The sequence below is a fragment of the Tubulanus polymorphus genome, chromosome 10 (assembly GCF_964204645.1).
Source record: "Tubulanus polymorphus chromosome 10, tnTubPoly1.2, whole genome shotgun sequence".
NCBI lineage: Eukaryota > Metazoa > Nemertea > Palaeonemertea > Tubulaniformes > Tubulanidae > Tubulanus > Tubulanus polymorphus.
The window spans coordinates 8,356,498-8,373,656 of record NC_134034.1 but is presented as its reverse complement, the minus strand read 5'-3'; the positions used below and the strand labels follow the sequence as shown (position 1 = coordinate 8,373,656).

The following is a 17,159-nucleotide window of genomic DNA, read 5'->3' as shown; positions in this document are numbered from 1 at the left end:
CCGTACACGCTGATGATAAAACAACAACGACAACAACAACAAACAACAACAACAACGAAATTATATCATCGTGATCACCGAAGCAATAAGCGAGGCAGGCGAGGTCAGTACTGGCCCTTTCTGGGAAGTTGAAGTGGTCCTGATAAGGACCGTTGCTTGGATGCGCGACGCGCGGGACACGGACGCGATCTACTTGGACTTGGCGGACTTTTTCGGCAGAAGCACGGCCTGGATGTTGGGCAGTACACCGCCTTGGGCGATGGTGACACCGGAAAGCAGCTTGTTCAACTCTTCGTCGTTGCGGATGGCCAACTGCAGATGTCGCGGGATGATTCTCGACTTCTTGTTGTCGCGGGCGGCGTTGCCGGCCAACTCCAACACTTCGGCGGCCAAGTATTCCATGACGGCGGCTAGGTACACCGGCGCTCCGGCTCCGATACGTTCGGCGTAGTTTCCTTTGCGGAGAAGACGATGGATCCTTCCGACCGGGAACTGCAACCCTGCGCGGGACGAGCGGCTCTTGGCCTTGCCTTTCGCTTTTCCTCCTTTACCTCGGCCAGACATGTTGATCGGTGATATCAAATTTGACGATACGACGACGTTGACAACGAATGAAACAGTGCGTGTGAACGTTCGCGTACGCGGCGCGCCTGAACGAACTTATACTCGGCGCCGAGTGCCAGGCGATCAACAGATGCGCTGATTGGTCGCTCGACGGGAGCCGGCGCGCTCACATAAATACGGTTGGCGCGTTGCGCGCCGGTGTTATTTCGCATTCGCTAACGCACAGTCGTCATGCCGCCGAAAGTTTCAAGCAAAGGTGCCAAGAAGGCAGCCACCAAGGCTAAAGCCGCTCACACCGGTGACAAGAAAAGGAGGAAGAGAAGAAAGGAAAGCTACAGCATCTACATTTACAAGGTGTTGAAGCAAGTTCACCCCGACACGGGAATCTCCGCGAAGGCCATGAGCATCATGAACAGCTTCGTCAACGATATCTTCGAGAGGATCGCCGCCGAGGCGTCACGCCTGACGCACTACAACAAGCGATCGACCATCACCAGTCGGGAAATCCAGACCGCCGTCAGACTGCTGTTGCCGGGAGAGCTGGCCAAGCACGCCGTCAGCGAGGGTACGAAGGCCGTCACCAAGTACACCGGTTCGAAGTAAACGGCGCTACGTGCGCGCGTGTGTACCTACGCCATCGGGCATCAACCAACGGTCCTTATCAGGACCACTTCAAATTCCCAGAAAGGGCCAGTTTTTGCGCTTTCCCGTCGCCTCGCTTTGCTTCGCCTTTTACCCTGCGTACCGTACCGACCGAGGACTCGACTCGACTCGTCGTACGTAATTATTGTCTATATATGTATGTAGTACGCGTTGATTTTTTGTTTCGTTTTTGTTGGTTTATTTATTTGTTTTGTGGATTTTGTGACTGACGGGTTTCTTCTTGATTTTGTCCGGGTCGTTGTCTTCGTTACTTGAAAAAAATGACTGAAAGAAATACGCGCGCCTACACACGAAACATGCGAGTCCCGTTGAAGAACAATACATATCAGATTACATAGAATGTGACGCGCTGTAATTATTAAATAGCGCGCTATAACTAACCGACTGAGGAGCAGAGAGCAACAAGCGCGAATCTCTGTGTGCGTATATATCAATTTTCGAGGAAATGCAATTGAAATTTTATGAAATGCATTATTAAACTGCCGAGAAAAAAATGTCAACCGCAAACATGTTTGTACGCGGCGCACTAGGCCGATACCCGTTGGTTGGTATGAACGGTGAAATGTCGAATGATAAAATCTCGGGCCAAACTTTGAAACGGCAACAAATTGTCTTCTGATATTATGCATCGTATAATATTATACTCGGATCGAAATGAGAATGGCAATTTGAACGCCTACAACCTCGGAAACAAATGGCCTTGGGAATTTGTGGCACGACCACCAGACAGACACCCCCTAATAATCCTGATTACGCAGCACGCACGCAGCCTGTCTGTCGTCTTAGGCGACCGAGGGGGGCCGATACGACGCTCAAAACTGGGATAACCGACGTAAGATTTCTAGTAATGCCGACTCCTCGAAACTTTTGTCGCTAGACAATTAAAAGCGGAAGATAAAAACTTACGACTGAAAAACTTAAAACAAACCAACACGAATGCAGTTTCCTCAAGAGGATTGATTCAGTGCGGTTAAAACCGGCGATTGATGCTTCGGCTCGTATATGGCGAAGGAATTCTATATGTTGAGTTTTGTATCGATTTATCAGTCGACGCATAGTTTTGGGCGCTCTGAATTTCACCATTCCGTATCATTTATTCTGCCAGAACAGATCGTATATAATACAGCGAGACAGCAAGCCGGGGAAAAAGATGGATCGTTTTTGCGCGAACCGACGTCGAAATAGTCGCGGCACGGCAAAACCGACCGAACGTAGGTTTGACGTCGGGTTCACCCGAGGCGTCTTGTTTCGTGCGCCAAATGCAGCGAAGAATAATAATCGATTACAATCGGCGGCCGGACCAACAAAAAAAGAAGCGAAACACGTTCGCGTTTTCTAGTAATACAAACGATCACCACGTACCTACTACATACAACGGGCCGAGTATAAATATTGTTAAACGGAGGCCCGCACAGCGCACAGGCACGACAACCGACGCGATCCTAATAAATACGTAGCATTATTGCATTGGCGAGTGATTGATTTTTGTTTTTGTTTTTTCTTGTCGCCAATTTCTCAACAATGCAAGAGGAACCGAGGGGAAGCAAAAGCGAGGCGAGGCAGGCAAAACACACCGGCTCTTTCTGGGAGTTTTAAGTGGTCCTGAGAAGGACCGTAAGTGTTGTCTACAATTATGCGACGACGCGTATAGTCGTCCGACCTAGGCGCGTTCACCGCGGATACGTCTGGCCAGCTGGATGTCCTTGGGCATAATGGTGACGCGTTTAGCGTGGATTGCGCACAAGTTCGTATCTTCGAAAAGGCCGACGAGATAAGCTTCGCTCGCCTCTTGCAGGGCCATCACGGCGGAGCTCTGGAAGCGCAGATCGGTTTTGAAGTCCTGGGCGATCTCGCGAACGAGTCTCTGGAACGGCAACTTTCTGATCAGCAGCTCGGTACTCTTCTGGTAGCGACGGATTTCACGCAGTGCGACGGTTCCCGGTCTGTAACGATGGGGTTTCTTCACGCCGCCGGTGGCCGGGGCACTCTTCCTCGCCGCCTTGGTGGCCAGCTGTTTGCGTGGAGCCTTTCCTCCGGTGGATTTACGCGCGGTCTGCTTCGTACGGGCCATTGCGATCGACGATCAACTAGAGCGAACGATGTAACGTTACAATAGTACGACTATAGTGTCGCCGGCCGGTTTATCGACGCTCGGTCGGCGCGCTGCGCGAACGCGATTGGCTCGCATAGTCGGGCGCCGATTGGTCGGCCGGCTATTTGAATAAAGGAAGTGAAGCGCCGGGAGCAGCCGGCGGCCGCGATCGACGCGTTTCGTTCGATGTAAATAAATACACTGCCTTCCCTCACCACAGCGATGTACGCCGATATCCGTGATCGTTTTTTGCTCACATGCCATGCCATAGGCTATCATCTCCCATCCCTATTATTACACACCGATGTCTGTCATAGAAACGATGATATGATCACATATCTTCGCGCTAAACTGAATTAATCAACGGCCAATTTGAACCCGCGCAGTCGCAATTACGTAAGCGAATTAGGGCCTAAATTATGAGGAATTATTTCTCAACGGATAAATAAGTAAATAAGCGAATAAATAAATAAATGAATATAGGTTTATTAATTCGAAAGCAATCAGTAAAATCGCATGTATTGTAGCAGTGTCAATATCGGATAGCGTTGAAGGCAAAAACCTAATAAGGTACCCAAGTCAGACAGGCAGGCCACCGTTGCTTAACTTCCACGCTAAATGGACCTACCTGATATGTGTCGGAAAATGCGTGTTACCCTGCTGTTATTTTGCATCAGTTTATATATCATATATTCAGGAAATAAACAAATGAATTAAAAAAGAGAGGGGCGACAAAAATGTTCAAAACTTCGAATTGTTTTTTTCTCATAATATTCGACGCGCGACTAATCGACGTACAACTGCGGCGTCGTGTCGTATAGTCAATTACTGCTCATTAATAAATGCGAGAAACGAAATTTGCACACGTACGCGTACGTTGTTGTAGGCCTAACTGAAAACTCTTGTTGACACGGTATGAACGTTTGTAATCAGAGTTGTTGACAAACGAACAAAAATCTATCCGCCGCGCGCGATGCAGACAGGATCGATGAAATGCGATTAAACGCGCGCATCCCAACCATGCACACGAATGAATATGTATGGTGTTTTAAAAACGGCGGCGTAAAATACGGATGAACCTATATACATCATCGTCGTCGTCGTCGTCGATATAATCGTCATCGGCGCGCCGAACAATTCGCATGAAGTAACTTAACAAAACGGCGGGGGCCGCCGGCAACAACGTTGCGGAATGGTTTCATCATTACGTTGTCATTGGCCACTCTAGTTTATCTCTATTGTCAATTACATTTTTGAAGCTGGCCGGTGTTTTATAAATCAATGCCATCATCGCCGTTGAAAAAAGTGCCTTAGGTATTTAGGCCTTATCGATCATTTAGCTAGCTGTGGCCATGGTTTGACGTATATTTTTCTCCCCGAGAAAAGATAGGTCATTCCACACTCCCCAGAGCAGACACGCGGCGGCGCGAGCGATCGAACTAATGGAAAGCATGTAATCGGAAAAATCCCGTATACATATATATACATACACGGAGACGATGAAGTTCTATAAGCTTCAAAGCTGATCTCGAAAAATCACGATCAAAGCGTACTGCACGCAGCAGATCCGAGTCGTTCGTGCGACCGGCCTCGCAGTAACCACACCCACCCCCGAGCCGCAATAAGCCGCGGCAGGCAGGCAGCTAGCTACATAGAAATAAGGCCGTTTACATAGAATTACATAAAATAATGCCATCGCCATTTACGACGAAATGAGACTCGGCTCGCCGTCGCGCGCGATTACGTTACAAGAGAAACTAAAGAGACCACTGCACTATCGTTAGCTATAGGTCTATAGGTCTACGATACATACTTCGTGCAATGGATCGGATTCTTTCTTATTTTATCTCGGACGACGACCCAAATCGGTCGGTTGACGACGAAGCTTAGTCGTTTTTCGATGGTGACAATCAATACAGCGCCAGACGCGTTACAAAAAAAGAACGGATATAAAAACGATGGTTCCTTCTACCGGCGGCGGCGGCGGCACGTATTAAGACCGAGTTGAGGTACCGTGTGTACGTACGTAGGCCTATATTCATTTATGCGCGCCAACTTTCAATTGTCCAGCTCGAATCTAATCGCCCGGCGTGTGTTTTCCCCTCGCATAGGCCCTAAATAACTGATTCGATTTTTAATTTCAATCGCCTATAGAAAGTAAAGTGCTTCGATATGTAAAATACCCCGAATGATGTCCTATATATTCAGAAGTACTCGTGTTTGCGAAACCATACATGCGTACTACAATTCCTTCTGCACTGGCTTTTTTTCATCGCCCGACCCAAAATCAAAGTCATTAACGATCAATCGATCGCACCCGCGAAAAGCGGGGGCCGAAAAAAAACTTCAACAAAACACCGAAAACAAACGCAATTACGTATTTATCAATCAACATTAAAATTACTATTATCCGTGTACCTATGTGTGTGTGTATGTGTATGTGTATGTACGTACGTATGATGTACGCGTGATTAATCCCTCGAAATTAATTCGGACCGTTTAGCCATCGTGTCCGACATACACCGACAACAAGGGCACGTTACGTTAATAACATATGGGCGAGGGTGTGAAGCAAAAAGCGAGGCACCGGGTCAGCGCACTACCACTGGCTCTTTCTGGGAAGTTGAAGTGGTCCTGATAAGGACCGTGTTGTTGTTTTCTCAGGCGCCGCGGCCGCGACCGCTGCGCGCTGGGCTGAGCTGCTTAGCCGCCGAAACCGTACAAAGTACGTCCCTGGCGTTTCAAGGCGTAGACGACGTCCATGGCCGTGACCGTCTTCCTTTTCGCGTGTTCGGTATAGGTGACTGCGTCTCTGATGACGTTCTCCAAAAAGACCTTCAGAACACCACGGGTTTCTTCGTAGATCAAGCCAGAGATACGTTTCACACCGCCTCGACGAGCCAAACGACGGATGGCCGGCTTGGTGATACCCTGGATGTTATCGCGAAGTACTTTTCTGTGACGCTTGGCGCCGCCTTTTCCCAGTCCTTTACCGCCCTTGCCTCGGCCAGACATGATTAATCGATGATTATTGAGTAGAGTTGATAGAAACCGCGCTCCGTGTCACAACGACGAGTCGAATGTACGAATGATAGCCCGACCCGAGCGCCGATGCGCTTTATACGACGCCGTATGTAGTGTCGTGCATAGCCCTCCTATGCACTCGTACATCGCCGAAGCATTACGCGTACTATGCCGTTCGAAGCACAGGCTGCATAGGGTCCGCCGCTCCGACACTACGCTCTCTATGTCATTCAAAGCACAAGCTGCATAGGTCGCCTATGTCGGCAGTGCTTCGCGCGACTCGGCCACCGTATCCCTGTCGGTGTCGTTCCTATGCCGTAGTGCTTTGAGAAATTCGCTGGGTTTCTGGCGAACCGTCGAATATGCACTTTTATCGAAACTGAGAAAAATCAATTTGAAATTTTGAACTTTTTTGTCACTCTCGTTTCCGATATCAGATTCATTTATCTCGGATATTAAGTCACAATAAGTTGATTTAGATACTGTATTAGCGTATCAAACAAGCTAATACCGAAAATCACTGATAGTTACCAACATTTTTGAACTGAAAAAAGGGGTCACCGTATTCGACGGGGTCCGGAAAAACCATTTCAGATGGAGTGACCATATTCAACGCATATTCGACGGTTCACCAAAAATAATCATATAAATAATGTTCCATATTCGACGCATATTCGACGGTTCGCTGTGTAATAATTCAATTCATTCTCCATATTCGACGGATATACATGCCCATATATGGATATTTATGGATATTCGACGGTTTGCCAAAAATAAAAAAGGAAGAAAACCCATATTAAGTAATCAATTACAGAGAGTATTTAAGTAATTAGCAGTCCAATCAATACCAGACTTTCAGACATAAAACTTCAAAAAATTTCGATTTTTATGGTACTATGTTCAGCTCATTTCCGACAAAAATTGCATATTCGACCAACTGTAATCACACACTGCCCTCACCCGGTTGTAGGTAAAACAAAACAAAACAAAACAAAAACCAGGAAAAAAATACCCTATAGGTAAAAATCCCCGAATATTCAAAAGTAGGTAAAACGCCGACTTGGTGATTTTCAGGAACATTTCAAAGCAAGATGGTGCTTTTGCAGCGTATTCATTCGCAATTGAGACTGAATTATGTTTGCACAGCCGTCGATAAATTCTTATTTAGTAAACTGTTTAGAAGGAAACAACTTGTAATAACTAATGACAATGATGAACTTTTTAAATGCAATATATCTTACAATTCGAACTGGATTAGTTTTGAACTGTGGACGCTTGATAACTCGTGGTATATTTCAGCTGTGCGATGCCATGAATGAATGATCAGAAGTAATGAACTTTCAAAATGAAATGTCATAAGATTCATGCTAGTGTGATATATTTGAAATGTGCAATGAACCCTTTCATTAAGCTGCGCGCGTTAACTTTAAGTGCGAATTTAGTACTAATGAACTACTGTTAATTTTTAGTATGTTATAATGCGCAAATAGTGTATACTATATAGTTTGTTTGGTCATGATATATCCTTATTGAGTTCAACGGCGATATATGATATATTAATATGAAATTAATTGACGTTACACTCCATTCAAAAAGAGGGGGATTTGTACCTACTTTTGGAAGTATTGGGGATTTTTACCGATGGGCTTTTTTGACCTAGGGGATTATTACCGCTAACCTGCTCACACACCGACGCACTATACTCCAAAAATCTCGATGTCCTCAAAATTAATGATGTCCTCGTCCTTAAAACCGCACTCTCTATTCAAAATACCATCGAATCGCCACCACACACGTAACATGTCTGCAATTAACTGATATCAATCTAAGCGTAGACATTCACAGCATTGGGATGTTCTAAGATAATAGCTGATTGTATAATGTGTGTGATTTTTTTTTAAGATCATTGCATGGATTTACATTAACTCGCTGTTAGGGTTGGGGTTAGGGTTAGGATGTCGATACGTAAGTTCGAAAGGCATATATACGACTTTCGTTGCAGGGCCGCAAAACGATGCATGATCGTGTTTTATGAAAGAAAGTTTTTGATAGAAGTTTCGAGCTATTTGCTATCCTGTAGTAAATAAATGAATAAATAGCTATCCGCACTGCATGCACGTATTGTCGGTGCGTCCCACGATGGCGCGGTTACGCCGGGAATCGCGCAATATACCGGTGCCGCGCGCGTGCGATGCGAACCCGCCATCATTCACACAACGAAAAAAGGGACTAAATCGGTGTACTAAATAAACTAGCCCTGGAGATCTCGCTCGGCGATTGACACAATCTACTGGTGCCGATGATGTTGTTTGTTTTTTTTTAACCATATATAGATCTGACATTCTGTATACATAATCATACAAAATAACATGACAAATTATCCACAAATCGTCCAAGGACATTGTATGTGGTTGCCGAAAGAGTTACAGTAGAATATAGATGCAGATGACTTCTACCAGGTTAAATCATTTTGATAGAAAAGAAAAATGGCTGCCTTGCCGGTTTCCTGTCTACTGGAGTCTCGTTGAATACCTCAGCTTTAAATTTAGTTCTGATTTAATCCCGCATTTACATCTACAATAGAAATTATGTATAAATATGCGCGTAACTACTTTCTAGTATATAGGACGGTACTGCCGATGATGATGTCGTACACGTCTTGAATAGCTGTACGATGTGGGTGGAGGCAATCGTGCTAAAAACGATGTCGATATACGTAATTTCGAAAGCAGGCATATTATACGACTTTCGTTGCAGGGCCGCAAAAAGATGCATGATCGTGTTTTATGAAAGGAAATAGTCCTACGCGAAAGGTGTTATTGCACGGGGTTCCTACAGGACAATCGCTATGAAATGTGACGGGCATTTGAGCGGTTTTTCAGGGTGTGACCGCCAAATTGAGGGTCATATTTCGCGACGAAAACCTAACCGATACATAAAACACACAGTACCAGTACAATACTTATCAGAATTAGCGAAATGCATTTAGGCGCCAATGAATCGAATAACCTTATCAACATTCGACTATATGCCATATACTAATTAGGGCCTAAACCGTTCAACTTGATTTTGGGTGAAAGAACTCGTCTAGGATAGCCGGGGCCCAATCCCGACTGAAGAGCATTGTTTCGACGAAAAGCTGCCGGAAAACATTCCGTCGCAAACGGAACATTTTGACGAATACCGAATGTTTGTTTTTAAATTTGAGTCCTTCTTTAAGCAACCAACTTGAAAAATTGCCGATTTCGGCATTTTGTAAGAATAACTCTCGCCATATCGACATTCAGCTCAAGTACGTAGGGCCCCGTTTTTCTGAACTCCTGGATAAATGTGTCAAAATGACTCTTCGCAATCGAATAAACCTTCCAAAATAATTGAGAAAGTTAGTTTGGACACTTTACGGGGATGATAACGAGGCCTATAGCCCCCACTTATTACCATTGATTCTAACTAACCCAGCCAGGCTACCAAGACAATGCAGTATAAAATGCCAATGCAGCGGTTTTCTGAATTTGAGCGACGACTAAAACTAAGATGAATTTGAGGGAGTTTGTTCCATCCCTAACAAACGAATTTTGGAATTTGAGGGGTTCTTCGGGGATTTGAGGGGCTGCATGTATTGAACCCTGCATTGCTTGTTTGTCTTGTTTTGCACGTTTCTTTTTGCTGTTGCCGTCGTCGGTGTCGGGGGAATAGAAGAGAAATAAATACCGGGTACATATGTAAACACGCCTGACGAATGTCGCCCTACTAATAAATGTAATGTACATAACACACACAGTTTTTCATTGTGGACGCCGCGAAAGCCGATGAGAATTGGAACTGGGATCGTACGCGGGCCAACGCCTTGATAACGTATATACCCCCCGTACACGCTGATGATAAAACAACAACGACAACAACAACAAACAACAACAACAACGAAATTATATCATCGTGATCACCGAAGCAATAAGCGAGGCAGGCGAGGTCAGTACTGGCCCTTTCTGGGAAGTTGAAGTGGTCCTGATAAGGACCGTTGCTTGGATGCGCGACGCGCGGGACACGGACGCGATCTACTTGGACTTGGCGGACTTTTTCGGCAGAAGCACGGCCTGGATGTTGGGCAGTACACCGCCTTGGGCGATGGTGACACCGGAAAGCAGCTTGTTCAACTCTTCGTCGTTGCGGATGGCCAACTGCAGATGTCGCGGGATGATTCTCGACTTCTTGTTGTCGCGGGCGGCGTTGCCGGCCAACTCCAACACTTCGGCGGCCAAGTATTCCATGACGGCGGCTAGGTACACCGGCGCTCCGGCTCCGATACGTTCGGCGTAGTTTCCTTTGCGGAGAAGACGATGGATCCTTCCGACCGGGAACTGCAACCCTGCGCGGGACGAGCGGCTCTTGGCCTTGCCTTTCGCTTTTCCTCCTTTACCTCGGCCAGACATGTTGATCGGTGATATCAAATTTGACGATACGACGACGTTGACAACGAATGAAACAGTGCGTGTGAACGTTCGCGTACGCGGCGCGCCTGAACGAACTTATACTCGGCGCCGAGTGCCAGGCGATCAACAGATGCGCTGATTGGTCGCTCGACGGGAGCCGGCGCGCTCACATAAATACGGTTGGCGCGTTGCGCGCCGGTGTTATTTCGCATTCGCTAACGCACAGTCGTCATGCCGCCGAAAGTTTCAAGCAAAGGTGCCAAGAAGGCAGCCACCAAGGCTAAAGCCGCTCACACCGGTGACAAGAAAAGGAGGAAGAGAAGAAAGGAAAGCTACAGCATCTACATTTACAAGGTGTTGAAGCAAGTTCACCCCGACACGGGAATCTCCGCGAAGGCCATGAGCATCATGAACAGCTTCGTCAACGATATCTTCGAGAGGATCGCCGCCGAGGCGTCACGCCTGACGCACTACAACAAGCGATCGACCATCACCAGTCGGGAAATCCAGACCGCCGTCAGACTGCTGTTGCCGGGAGAGCTGGCCAAGCACGCCGTCAGCGAGGGTACGAAGGCCGTCACCAAGTACACCGGTTCGAAGTAAACGGCGCTACGTGCGCGCGTGTGTACCTACGCCATCGGGCATCAACCAACGGTCCTTATCAGGACCACTTCAAATTCCCAGAAAGGGCCAGTTTTTGCGCTTTCCCGTCGCCTCGCTTTGCTTCGCCTTTTACCCTGCGTACCGTACCGACCGAGGACTCGACTCGACTCGTCGTACGTAATTATTGTCTATATATGTATGTAGTACGCGTTGATTTTTTGTTTCGTTTTTGTTGGTTTATTTATTTGTTTTGTGGATTTTGTGACTGACGGGTTTCTTCTTGATTTTGTCCGGGTCGTTGTCTTCGTTACTTGAAAAAAATGACTGAAAGAAATACGCGCGCCTACACACGAAACATGCGAGTCCCGTTGAAGAACAATACATATCAGATTACATAGAATGTGACGCGCTGTAATTATTAAATAGCGCGCTATAACTAACCGACTGAGGAGCAGAGAGCAACAAGCGCGAATCTCTGTGTGCGTATATATCAATTTTCGAGGAAATGCAATTGAAATTTTATGAAATGCATTATTAAACTGCCGAGAAAAAAATGTCAACCACAAACATGTTTGTACGCGGCGCACTAGGCCGATACCCGTTGGTATGAACGGTGAAATGTCGAATGATAAAATCTCGGGCCAAACTTTGAAACGGCAACAAATTGTCTTCTGATATTATGCATCGTATAATATTATACTCGGATCGAAATGAGAATGGCAATTTGAACGCCTACAACCTCGGAAACAAATGGCCTTGGGAATTTGTGGCACGACCACCAGACAGACACCCCCTAATAATCCTGATTACGCAGCACGCACGCAGCCTGTCTGTCGTCTTAGGCGACCGAGGGGGGCCGATACGACGCTCAAAACTGGGATAACCGACGTAAGATTTCTAGTAATGCCGACTCCTCGAAACTTTTGTCGCTAGACAATTAAAAGCGGAAGATAAAAACTTACGACTGAAAAACTTAAAACAAACCAACACGAATGCAGTTTCCTCAAGAGGATTGATTCAGTGCGGTTAAAACCGGCGATTGATGCTTCGGCTCGTATATGGCGAAGGAATTCTATATGTTGAGTTTTGTATCGATTTATCAGTCGACGCATAGTTTTGGGCGCTCTGAATTTCACCATTCCGTATCATTTATTCTGCCAGAACAGATCGTATATAATACAGCGAGACAGCAAGCCGGGGAAAAAGATGGATCGTTTTTGCGCGAACCGACGTCGAAATAGTCGCGGCACGGCAAAACCGACCGAACGTAGGTTTGACGTCGGGTTCACCCGAGGCGTCTTGTTTCGTGCGCCAAATGCAGCGAAGAATAATAATCGATTACAATCGGCGGCCGGACCAACAAAAAAAGAAGCGAAACACGTTCGCGTTTTCTAGTAATACAAACGATCACCACGTACCTACTACATACAACGGGCCGAGTATAAATATTGTTAAACGGAGGCCCGCACAGCGCACAGGCACGACAACCGACGCGATCCTAATAAATACGTAGCATTATTGCATTGGCGAGTGATTGATTTTTGTTTTTGTTTTTTCTTGTCGCCAATTTCTCAACAATGCAAGAGGAACCGAGGGGAAGCAAAAGCGAGGCGAGGCAGGCAAAACACACCGGCTCTTTCTGGGAGTTTTAAGTGGTCCTGAGAAGGACCGTAAGTGTTGTCTACAATTATGCGACGACGCGTATAGTCGTCCGACCTAGGCGCGTTCACCGCGGATACGTCTGGCCAGCTGGATGTCCTTGGGCATAATGGTGACGCGTTTAGCGTGGATTGCGCACAAGTTCGTATCTTCGAAAAGGCCGACGAGATAAGCTTCGCTCGCCTCTTGCAGGGCCATCACGGCGGAGCTCTGGAAGCGCAGATCGGTTTTGAAGTCCTGGGCGATCTCGCGAACGAGTCTCTGGAACGGCAACTTTCTGATCAGCAGCTCGGTACTCTTCTGGTAGCGACGGATTTCACGCAGTGCGACGGTTCCCGGTCTGTAACGATGGGGTTTCTTCACGCCGCCGGTGGCCGGGGCACTCTTCCTCGCCGCCTTGGTGGCCAGCTGTTTGCGTGGAGCCTTTCCTCCGGTGGATTTACGCGCGGTCTGCTTCGTACGGGCCATTGCGATCGACGATCAACTAGAGCGAACGATGTAACGTTACAATAGTACGACTATAGTGTCGCCGGCCGGTTTATCGACGCTCGGTCGGCGCGCTGCGCGAACGCGATTGGCTCGCATAGTCGGGCGCCGATTGGTCGGCCGGCTATTTGAATAAAGGAAGTGAAGCGCCGGGAGCAGCCGGCGGCCGCGATCGACGCGTTTCGTTCGATGTAAATAAATACACTGCCTTCCCTCACCACAGCGATGTACGCCGATATCCGTGATCGTTTTTTGCTCACATGCCATGCCATAGGCTATCATCTCCCATCCCTATTATTACACACCGATGTCTGTCATAGAAACGATGATATGATCACATATCTTCGCGCTAAACTGAATTAATCAACGGCCAATTTGAACCCGCGCAGTCGCAATTACGTAAGCGAATTAGGGCCTAAATTATGAGGAATTATTTCTCAACGGATAAATAAGTAAATAAGCGAATAAATAAATAAATGAATATAGGTTTATTAATTCGAAAGCAATCAGTAAAATCGCATGTATTGTAGCAGTGTCAATATCGGATAGCGTTGAAGGCAAAAACCTAATAAGGTACCCAAGTCAGACAGGCAGGCCACCGTTGCTTAACTTCCACGCTAAATGGACCTACCTGATATGTGTCGGAAAATGCGTGTTACCCTGCTGTTATTTTGCATCAGTTTATATATCATATATTCAGGAAATAAACAAATGAATTAAAAAAGAGAGGGGCGACAAAAATGTTCAAAACTTCGAATTGTTTTTTTCTCATAATATTCGACGCGCGACTAATCGACGTACAACTGCGGCGTCGTGTCGTATAGTCAATTACTGCTCATTAATAAATGCGAGAAACGAAATTTGCACACGTACGCGTACGTTGTTGTAGGCCTAACTGAAAACTCTTGTTGACACGGTATGAACGTTTGTAATCAGAGTTGTTGACAAACGAACAAAAATCTATCCGCCGCGCGCGATGCAGACAGGATCGATGAAATGCGATTAAACGCGCGCATCCCAACCATGCACACGAATGAATATGTATGGTGTTTTAAAAACGGCGGCGTAAAATACGGATGAACCTATATACATCATCGTCGTCGTCGTCGTCGATATAATCGTCATCGGCGCGCCGAACAATTCGCATGAAGTAACTTAACAAAACGGCGGGGGCCGCCGGCAACAACGTTGCGGAATGGTTTCATCATTACGTTGTCATTGGCCACTCTAGTTTATCTCTATTGTCAATTACATTTTTGAAGCTGGCCGGTGTTTTATAAATCAATGCCATCATCGCCGTTGAAAAAAGTGCCTTAGGTATTTAGGCCTTATCGATCATTTAGCTAGCTGTGGCCATGGTTTGACGTATATTTTTCTCCCCGAGAAAAGATAGGTCATTCCACACTCCCCAGAGCAGACACGCGGCGGCGCGAGCGATCGAACTAATGGAAAGCATGTAATCGGAAAAATCCCGTATACATATATATACATACACGGAGACGATGAAGTTCTATAAGCTTCAAAGCTGATCTCGAAAAATCACGATCAAAGCGTACTGCACGCAGCAGATCCGAGTCGTTCGTGCGACCGGCCTCGCAGTAACCACACCCACCCCCGAGCCGCAATAAGCCGCGGCAGGCAGGCAGCTAGCTACATAGAAATAAGGCCGTTTACATAGAATTACATAAAATAATGCCATCGCCATTTACGACGAAATGAGACTCGGCTCGCCGTCGCGCGCGATTACGTTACAAGAGAAACTAAAGAGACCACTGCACTATCGTTAGCTATAGGTCTATAGGTCTACGATACATACTTCGTGCAATGGATCGGATTCTTTCTTATTTTATCTCGGACGACGACCCAAATCGGTCGGTTGACGACGAAGCTTAGTCGTTTTTCGATGGTGACAATCAATACAGCGCCAGACGCGTTACAAAAAAAGAACGGATATAAAAACGATGGTTCCTTCTACCGGCGGCGGCGGCGGCACGTATTAAGACCGAGTTGAGGTACCGTGTGTACGTACGTAGGCCTATATTCATTTATGCGCGCCAACTTTCAATTGTCCAGCTCGAATCTAATCGCCCGGCGTGTGTTTTCCCCTCGCATAGGCCCTAAATAACTGATTCGATTTTTAATTTCAATCGCCTGTAGAAAGTAAAGTGCTTCGATATGTAAAATACCCCGAATGATGTCCTATATATTCGGAAGTACTCGTGTTTGCGAAACCATACATGCGTACTACAATTCCTTCTGCACTGGCTTTTTTTCATCGCCCCACCCAAAATCAAAGTCATTAACGATCAATCGATCGCACCCGCGAAAAGCGGGGGCCGAAAAAAAACTTCAACAAAACACCGAAAACAAACGCAATTACGTATTTATCAATCAACATTAAAATTACTATTATCCGTGTACCTATGTGTGTGTGTATGTGTATGTGTATGTACGTACGTATGATGTACGCGTGATTAATCCCTCGAAATTAATTCGGACCGTTTAGCCATCGTGTCCGACATACACCGACAACAAGGGCACGTTACGTTAATAACATATGGGCGAGGGTGTGAAGCAAAAAGCGAGGCACCGGGTCAGCGCACTACCACTGGCTCTTTCTGGGAAGTTGAAGTGGTCCTGATAAGGACCGTGTTGTTGTTTTCTCAGGCGCCGCGGCCGCGACCGCTGCGCGCTGGGCTGAGCTGCTTAGCCGCCGAAACCGTACAAAGTACGTCCCTGGCGTTTCAAGGCGTAGACGACGTCCATGGCCGTGACCGTCTTCCTTTTCGCGTGTTCGGTATAGGTGACTGCGTCTCTGATGACGTTCTCCAAAAAGACCTTCAGAACACCACGGGTTTCTTCGTAGATCAAGCCAGAGATACGTTTCACACCGCCTCGACGAGCCAAACGACGGATGGCCGGCTTGGTGATACCCTGGATGTTATCGCGAAGTACTTTTCTGTGACGCTTGGCGCCGCCTTTTCCCAGTCCTTTACCGCCCTTGCCTCGGCCAGACATGATTAATCGATGATTATTGAGTAGAGTTGATAGAAACCGCGCTCCGTGTCACAACGACGAGTCGAATGTACGAATGATAGCCCGACCCGAGCGCCGATGCGCTTTATACGACGCCGTATGTAGTGTCGTGCATAGCCCTCCTATGCACTCGTACATCGCCGAAGCATTACGCGTACTATGCCGTTCGAAGCACAGGCTGCATAGGGTCCGCCGCTCCGACACTACGCTCTCTATGTCATTCAAAGCACAAGCTGCATAGGTCGCCTATGTCGGCAGTGCTTCGCGCGACTCGGCCACCGTATCCCTGTCGGTGTCGTTCCTATGCCGTAGTGCTTTGAGAAATTCGCTGGGTTTCTGGCGAACCGTCGAATATGCACTTTTATCGAAACTGAGAAAAATCAATTTGAAATTTTGAACTTTTTTGTCACTCTCGTTTCCGATATCAGATTCATTTATCTCGGATATTAAGTCACAATAAGTTGATTTAGATACTGTATTAGCGTATCAAACAAGCTAATACCGAAAATCACTGATAGTTACCAACATTTTTGAACTGAAAAAAGGGGTCACCGTATTCGACGGGGTCCGGAAAAACCATTTCAGATGGAGTGACCATATTC

The 17,159-nt window shown here is 46.7% G+C and overlaps 8 protein-coding genes across 8 annotated transcripts; 2 read left to right on the top strand and 6 right to left on the bottom strand.

Moving 5' to 3' along the window:
- Window positions 1-62: 62 nt before the first annotated feature.
- On the bottom strand, window positions 63-668 carry LOC141911773 (histone H2A). The gene has a single exon (XM_074802810.1). It carries the CDS (start codon window positions 562-564, stop codon window positions 190-192), a length of 375 nt encoding a protein of 124 aa, XP_074658911.1. The 5' UTR covers window positions 565-668; the 3' UTR covers window positions 63-189.
- LOC141911774 (histone H2B) lies at window positions 530-1,751 on the top strand. Its single transcript, XM_074802811.1, has one exon. The coding sequence runs from the start codon at window positions 796-798 to the stop codon at window positions 1,165-1,167; it is 372 nt and encodes a 123-aa protein (XP_074658912.1). The 5' UTR covers window positions 530-795; the 3' UTR covers window positions 1,168-1,751.
- Window positions 1,752-2,887: 1,136 nt separating this feature from the next.
- On the bottom strand, window positions 2,888-3,298 carry LOC141911771 (histone H3). Its single transcript, XM_074802809.1, has one exon. The coding sequence runs from the start codon at window positions 3,296-3,298 to the stop codon at window positions 2,888-2,890; it is 411 nt and encodes a 136-aa protein (XP_074658910.1).
- A 2,645-nt stretch (window positions 3,299-5,943) lies between these two features.
- LOC141911904 (histone H4) lies at window positions 5,944-6,595 on the bottom strand. Its single transcript, XM_074803000.1, has one exon. The coding sequence runs from the start codon at window positions 6,332-6,334 to the stop codon at window positions 6,023-6,025; it is 312 nt and encodes a 103-aa protein (XP_074659101.1). The 5' UTR covers window positions 6,335-6,595; the 3' UTR covers window positions 5,944-6,022.
- A 3,676-nt stretch (window positions 6,596-10,271) lies between these two features.
- LOC141911677 (histone H2A) lies at window positions 10,272-10,877 on the bottom strand. The gene has a single exon (XM_074802675.1). The coding sequence runs from the start codon at window positions 10,771-10,773 to the stop codon at window positions 10,399-10,401; it is 375 nt and encodes a 124-aa protein (XP_074658776.1). The 5' UTR covers window positions 10,774-10,877; the 3' UTR covers window positions 10,272-10,398.
- A 99-nt stretch (window positions 10,878-10,976) lies between these two features.
- Window positions 10,977-13,161, top strand: LOC141911678 (histone H2B). The gene has a single exon (XM_074802676.1). It carries the CDS (start codon window positions 11,005-11,007, stop codon window positions 11,374-11,376), a length of 372 nt encoding a protein of 123 aa, XP_074658777.1. The 5' UTR covers window positions 10,977-11,004; the 3' UTR covers window positions 11,377-13,161.
- On the bottom strand, window positions 13,093-13,503 carry LOC141911676 (histone H3). Its single transcript, XM_074802674.1, has one exon. The coding sequence runs from the start codon at window positions 13,501-13,503 to the stop codon at window positions 13,093-13,095; it is 411 nt and encodes a 136-aa protein (XP_074658775.1).
- Window positions 13,504-16,148: 2,645 nt separating this feature from the next.
- Window positions 16,149-16,800, bottom strand: LOC141911679 (histone H4). The gene has a single exon (XM_074802678.1). The coding sequence runs from the start codon at window positions 16,537-16,539 to the stop codon at window positions 16,228-16,230; it is 312 nt and encodes a 103-aa protein (XP_074658779.1). The 5' UTR covers window positions 16,540-16,800; the 3' UTR covers window positions 16,149-16,227.
- Between the last annotated feature and the right edge of the window lie 359 nt (window positions 16,801-17,159).

Excerpts from the sequence above, each read along its gene's own strand:
- LOC141911773 (XM_074802810.1), bottom strand. The coding sequence starts at position 564 with ATGTCTGGCCGAGGTAAAGGAGGAAAAGCGAAAGGCAAGGCCAAGAGC.
- LOC141911774 (XM_074802811.1), top strand. The coding sequence starts at position 796 with ATGCCGCCGAAAGTTTCAAGCAAAGGTGCCAAGAAGGCAGCCACCAAG.
- LOC141911771 (XM_074802809.1), bottom strand. The coding sequence starts at position 3,298 with ATGGCCCGTACGAAGCAGACCGCGCGTAAATCCACCGGAGGAAAGGCT.
- LOC141911904 (XM_074803000.1), bottom strand. The coding sequence starts at position 6,334 with ATGTCTGGCCGAGGCAAGGGCGGTAAAGGACTGGGAAAAGGCGGCGCC.
- LOC141911677 (XM_074802675.1), bottom strand. The coding sequence starts at position 10,773 with ATGTCTGGCCGAGGTAAAGGAGGAAAAGCGAAAGGCAAGGCCAAGAGC.
- LOC141911678 (XM_074802676.1), top strand. The coding sequence starts at position 11,005 with ATGCCGCCGAAAGTTTCAAGCAAAGGTGCCAAGAAGGCAGCCACCAAG.
- LOC141911676 (XM_074802674.1), bottom strand. The coding sequence starts at position 13,503 with ATGGCCCGTACGAAGCAGACCGCGCGTAAATCCACCGGAGGAAAGGCT.
- LOC141911679 (XM_074802678.1), bottom strand. The coding sequence starts at position 16,539 with ATGTCTGGCCGAGGCAAGGGCGGTAAAGGACTGGGAAAAGGCGGCGCC.